The sequence below is a fragment of the Cyprinodon variegatus genome, unplaced genomic scaffold, assembly GCF_000732505.1.
Source record: "Cyprinodon variegatus isolate N-32 unplaced genomic scaffold, C_variegatus-1.0 Scaffold835, whole genome shotgun sequence".
Taxonomy (NCBI): Eukaryota; Metazoa; Chordata; class Actinopteri; order Cyprinodontiformes; family Cyprinodontidae; genus Cyprinodon; species Cyprinodon variegatus.
The window spans coordinates 5,046-11,559 of record NW_015151288.1 but is presented as its reverse complement, the minus strand read 5'-3'; the positions used below and the strand labels follow the sequence as shown (position 1 = coordinate 11,559).

The 6,514-nt window shown below is 41.6% G+C and overlaps 1 protein-coding gene across 1 annotated transcript in view; it reads right to left on the bottom strand.

Moving 5' to 3' along the window:
* The window catches only part of LOC107099067 (zinc finger protein 493-like), a gene marked incomplete at its 5' end in the record, with an annotated part of 13,265 nt that overhangs the window by 3,246 nt on the left and 3,505 nt on the right, over positions 1–6,514 (bottom strand). Inside the window, 2 exons of the mRNA XM_015397036.1 lie at positions 1,924–2,159; positions 2,242–2,372. Coding sequence (XP_015252522.1) covers positions 1,924–2,159; positions 2,242–2,372 — 367 coding nt within the window. The remainder of the gene's footprint in view (positions 1–1,923; positions 2,160–2,241; positions 2,373–6,514) is intronic.

The following is a 6,514-nucleotide window of genomic DNA, read 5'->3' as shown; positions in this document are numbered from 1 at the left end:
GACCAACATGTCAGGCTAACAATCAACATAAACCGAACCGAAAACCGTGACCACGAAACCGTTAACCGAACCGTGTATTTTGTGAACCGTTCCACCCCTATTATGCATTAATTAACTTCTTAGTATGTAAATTCAACTGAAAATACAGGATTTTTTTCCATTTTTTTCCTAGCAAATGCTAATTACAAGATGTATGTGCAAGGATGCACACTTACAGGATACAAGTGTCTCGGTCAAAAGAACCTGAAAAAAGAACATTCTGGGGTTTTTTGTCCTTAAATAAAGAGATCATTTTGAAGATTGTGACACATCTGTAAAGAGATAAAAGGCCCCAGAAAAGTCTAACCTTCCCATCGCTAAACATATCCATGTGCTGTGGATATGAATGTTGACTCTGCGTTAATGAAACAGTTGATATACAGTCCGCTTTCTGTTTTAAATGATTCTGTTAAGACATCTACGCCATGAGATAAGCCCTGCCCCCGAAATTGCCATATTTGGTGTGGCTCCTGCTGAGATGGTTATATCTGGTCCAAAATTAGATGCCATTGCATTTTCATCCCTATTGGCCAGACGTCTCATTTTGCATAACTGGAAGTCAGAGGCCTCCCACATATAGCTGCTGGGTCGAGGATGTAATGATTCAATTAAAACTCGAGAAAATGAAGCACAAGATCAGGGGATCAACCCGGAGGTTCTATAAAGTCTGGCAGCCGTTTCTAAATTATTTTCACTTACAATTCCCTGTTGGAAACTCTGGGACATAATTAAGTCATAGACTCTGTAACCCTACTGTAACATGTCAATATTATTTTTATTTTATTATTTTTTGTAAATTTTTTGTTTTTTTTTGACAGTGTTATTGGAGTTTATTTTTAATATAGGGGTTATTGTTTGGCTGTTATTTTATATGAACAATTCAAAATCCAATAAAAATATTTGAATAATAAGACATCTATGCCATAACAGCAACAATAATGTCAGATATTGATGTCAACCTGATGATGTTTAGTTTTAGATTTTTTCTTCTGACGTTTCAAAGGGAGAAAAGCGGCCTGTTGGATCATTTAGAGACAGAAATCAGTTAACATTTTAGAAGAATCCTGGGGAATTCAGGGTAGTGGTGGCCTAGTGGTTAGGGTATAGAGCTTGGAATCCTGAGGTTCTGAGTTTGAGCCCCACTCCTACAGACTGCCACTCTGGGTCCCTGAGCAAGACCCTTTAACTCAACACTACTCCTCAAGGGGGTGGGTTAAAATACAGAGAGTGAATTTAGTTGCTCTGTACTTGTTAAAGTGTAATGAAAAGTATTAGTTCTTAAAAATGACGATACTCCATCTGTAAAAAGCAGCTGATTGGAAACAACCCCAAGCTAATCACACTGTTCAAGCTCTAAGCTAACGTGATTTGCCAACTTAAGGCTTGTTACATAACAACACTGTATTACCTCGCTTTTTATTGAGTGCAGTTTAGTTTATGTTTACACATAGTTGTTGATGCGCCAATAAGATATTTGTTTGATACAAATGGTTGTGAAGGTTATTGAGGTGCGTGCATCGGTCTTCCATCTTTAAAACACCATAAATATGCAATATTTCATAATAAATTAATATTTTGTTGTAAGAAAGGTGATATTTCATCTTGTATATGCCCAGAGCTTTTCTAAGATGGCATGAAGAGCAGGATAAAAGAGTTTTAGAAGACACCACAGCTACCTCCTTCAGTATTACTTCTTAAAAAGAAAAAAAAGGATAAATGTTTGAAGCATATTAACCATAACAGAATATTTTCAGTGCAACCAATTCCACCCAACAGAATCTAGTTTGTTTTATAGAACATCAGACATGTTAGTTTCAGTAGAAAACCGGGTGATGTATCAGAGACTCTAGTATCAGACTGAAAGGTTCTGAGGTTGAGTCTGACCTTCAGACGGATGTAGAGCGTCGGGTTTCCACTGGACCTGTGGCTGGAGCAGATCTCCTCTGGGGTCAGAGTTTTCAACGACAGAGGCAGCAGCTGTCTGTTTTTAGCAGCTATGAAGATGTCAAAGGGCTGACCAGCACCCAGCTGAGGGAAGGTGGACCTCAGCAGGTCCATGAAGTCCAACTCCTGCAGCCCACGAGGACACTCCAGGTCCGAGACGCAACTTTTCTGAAACACTGAGGAGGAAAAGGAAACGTAAGGAATGACGGACTGTCCGTCTGTCGGCCAAGAAGCTACTGTTGGTGTTTTGGGCCTTACCGGTCCGAGAGAGAACCTTGGTCTCAGAGTCCTCCAGGATTCGGATCCTGAGAGTCAGATTGTTTGGAGGGTTACTGGTCCTGGTTCTGCCGGATCTTCTCCCTGCAGATTGGGCCTTTAAGGGAACCGACCTGCAGCAGGACGACAAGTTAGACTCTGATCAGCTGGACGTTTCACAGACTTTAAAAACTAAAGAAGAAATACTTTTCTAGGGGTGAAAAGATGAATCGGCTACTGAAATAATCATCAACTATTTGATAATTGAATCAAAACTTTTATCTAAAGCCAAGCCCAGGTCACACCACTGGCGGACCACTTTTTAATCTCTGATTAAATTTTTTCCATGCAACTAATTGAGAATAGAGAGGCTCCGGTTACGCAGGATGAGCAGATCTGTGCAGACTTTTTTATTTTATTTTTTTTACTTCTGTCTCTGTTTTGCACAAACTGAAACTATTTTCCCAATTTGACTTGGAAGCATGAAAAGTTATAAAAAAAATAAATAAATAAACCACTGGCACAGCTATAAAGCAAAGCCTTGCTTAATGAGTCTGTGCAGCATCTCTAACCAGAACAGATAGAGAATTTCTATACGTCTATATCAGGGGTGGGTAAAATAATTGAAGAATCGATGCATCGCAATTATTACACGCAAAATTCATAATCGATGCAGGAGCCCCTCAGAATCGATCCACCTCCTGACCATTGGGGGCGCTGTCGGCACTGTACACAGAGGTGAAGACGGCTGTGTTGGAGTCGCTAAAGGCTGCTGAAAGAGTCGCGCTGACGTGAGATGGCTGGACTTCAAAGCGACTGACCCCTACATAACCATCACTTCTCATTTCATATCAAGGGAGAGGGAATTAGTTTCAAATGTGCTTCAGACCAGGCCGCTTCACGGAAGTAACACAGGGAGCAACATAGCGAACATGTTGATGGAGGCAATAAACAAATGGGGCATAACCGGAAAAGTAGCAGCTGTTGTTACAGATAATGCTGCCAACATGCTAGTTGCTTCGATATCACTGAGCTATTACATGTTGGCTGCTTTGCCTATGTGCTCAACTTGGCATCCCAGGCTGCTCGTAAAACTCCTGGAGTCACACGGCTTCAAAAATGTAGTCCTGTTTCTCTGACTGTGAATAACTGGATGTGCTCTCTTCATCCTCTGACATGGGAGCTGGCTCGGAGCTCGTCTTCCTGGCTGTGTGTTTCCTGGACGGAGCCGCCTTTGGAGCTGGTTGACAGTTGCCTTTTGTATCTCTGCTTCTTTCTGTATGACTGCTTCTGTCTCCTTGAACCCCAGTCAGCCTCAGCAGATGGCCGCTCACACTGAGCCTGGTTCTGCTGGAGGTTTCTTCCTGTTTGCTGGTGAAGATTCTCAGTTATCCAGGTCATATTCATTCCAAAAAAGTTAAAAACAATCCACTGGACTTCGTATCCAAGTTTAAAGACATTTTGCTTCCAATCCAGGAAGCTTTTTTTTTAATTCAAAACTTCCTAGATGGGAAACTACTCCTGCTTTCATGTACTCGTGAAACGTCATCAGCCTCAGCCCTAGTACTGTTCCAATTCACAGGAACAGTAGACGGAGAACAGACAAAGTCCCTGGATGTTGTTTTCGCCCCTCCCTCTTTACCCAGCATGCATCAGAGCAGACTTGTCCACTCTTGAGATTGACAGCTGTCCCAGCTTTCAATGGAGCGCTCACAGAGCTCAGAGTATCAAGTTAAAAGTTCTCTTTTCTGTTGCCGTTGTTCTATAAAAATACGCTTTAAGATCATTTCAGGCAAGAACATTATATTTTTAAGCGTCACTATATGGCCCCTTTTACCCATTTAATGCGTAATAAAAAAAAATAAAATTCCGATGTTGAGAGGACTGCGGCAACCAGCGGAGATGCGAGGCTAACCGCAGCCCGGGCTAACCACAGCCCGTCTGCAGCAGCCCTCTCTCGGTATAGTCGTGTTTTAAGTGAAGCTTTTCATTTGATTTGTGTTTATCTGACTGTGTTCATTACTATTCCCCCGCTAAATTAAAAAAAAAGTCTGAATGTAATATTATCTAGAGACTATTAATTACAGTAGGTGAAATGTAGCTCCAGACGAGCTGAGCGTGTGGTGATGTCATCAGTAAGCCTCTGTTCCAATTGACCCAGATTAATGCTGCCTGCTCCTGTTCTTCCAGAGTCCAGACTTTCCTGTTTTCTTCTCAAGAACATACTTGGCGAGGACACGAGTCCGTACTTGTGTTCTTGTGCACTGAGAAAAGGCCACAGGGTCAGATTAATACCTTGAGGCTCTAAAAGGGTTCAAAGGTCGTTAACTTCTGGGTAAAGGTCACGCTCCCATGGCACCGGCCAACATTTCTGTGTCAGATGTTTGATCAACAGACATATAAAGCAGAGCTGCTGTGGATCAGGGAGCGCTGATAAAAGCAGACCTTAAACAAACAGGACCGTCCTGAAGGAGGGCTTTCAGCTCGTCTCCATGGAAACTCCTGGCTCATTGTTTGAGTTTCTCAAACTGCTGTTATCTATCCCTCGCTATAGTAGGAAGGTTCAGTCTGACCGACTGTTCCCGGCCATCTGCTCCACTTATCAACGTCACATAGACACATTAACTCCTGCAAAGTCAAACCAGTTGTTAGCGAACAGTCTCACTGAGATTAGAGGCTAGAGGTGTTGCCCTTCACACCATGAAACAGGTGGTAAAGAAGGCAGCAAACACTGGTTAGACGGGAGAAAAGCGTTCCCCGTCAGCCTGTTGTCATTTCTACAGACATTCATTAAATGTTGACTGAGTGATAATCTGTTAGAAATATTTTATTTATACTCCGTTTGTGTTCCATGGGTTTTGTTCTAATGAACTATTATGGTGTATAATGTGTGATTCATCTTTTATTAACTCTTGCTAAAGATCGTTCCAGATAAAGGTCATGCAACGGACGGGTTGTGGAAGAGACCTGAACAGCCTCGATCACATGTTTCTTCTAAACATGTGTTCTTGGAACAATTCAACTGTAAAACAACCACATGCTTTGTTTTAACATATGTGCTGAGGTTTAAAATAAGATCCTTTTGTTTCCCTTCCCCTTTAGTTAAACCTCAGCTGGTGTAATTAGGGACATCCCCTTTTCTTCAATAAATAGCGAGGAGAAAGCTGAAGACTGCAGAGTGGGGTGGAGATTTGTAAACTCTGCAGTCTCTTCCTACTCTCCTCGCAAGTAACTAAATTAATTGTCTCTGTGCCTTCTTTCTTTCCCCGTATCTATGAATGTTTTTTTAGGTGCTTTGACCTGACATAATCGCTGGTCTCCCTTCTTAATGTTTTAGGGATCAAAACTGGAGGAAACGGTTAAATAATTTATTTAAAATACTTTTTCAATAATGGGGGGGTAGAGTACTAAAAATAAATGTTACTTTTTTGTCAATGTGTTAAAAACGATCTGTTTAAATCCAGACTGTAGAAGAAGCACAGTGGTGGTATCCCTGGACCTCAGAGCAACGTTTGATGCTGTAGATCACTCTATTCTATTACAGAGCCGGGAAAACTGGGCTGAATCTTCTGGTAGAGCACCCTGTACTCTACACTATACAGGCTATTACTTCATTATTAGTTTTACAACAAGTGGTGTCCCATTTGTTAGGGAGAAAATCTTCACTTGCACTTCCCTCATTGAGTGCACTTCCCGGTGGAGGGAACTCGCTGGAGAAATGGGACTGGGCCTAAATCCTATGTTTGTTTTAGTAGGTAACTTTTCATCTGAAAAACAAAAAACACATGCAGGGTTCCTAAAGAGTCCAGTTTAGGGCCCGTTTTATTTAATATTCAATATCTACATGCTCCCTCTAACTGGGATCTTAATAAATAACCATAAAAGTTACTACAGCTGTGCAGACGACAAACATCTGGATATTACCGGGTCATCAGCTGACTATCAACCCATTTAAGCTCTGGGAAAATTCAGCGAAGAAATCAAAACATGGATGGGAGGAAACATGGAAACGGCACGTTTGAAAATACACGGACTGACCATGTTGAAAAATGACCAACATTGGCCCATGCTGATGTTAATGCTGATATATCAGGCATTCCTTGTATTCCTTCTATATTTCTGGGATTATAGTTTTCATTTCAATCAAGTTATTTTAATTGGATTATAGTAGCCTGGGTGCCATTCCGAACTTAGTCCCGCCCACAAGGTTTGAGGTCGGGAAGTTCGGTCTGGCTCTGCTCCATAGTAGCGCGAGTATTATCGCCCACTGTCAGAC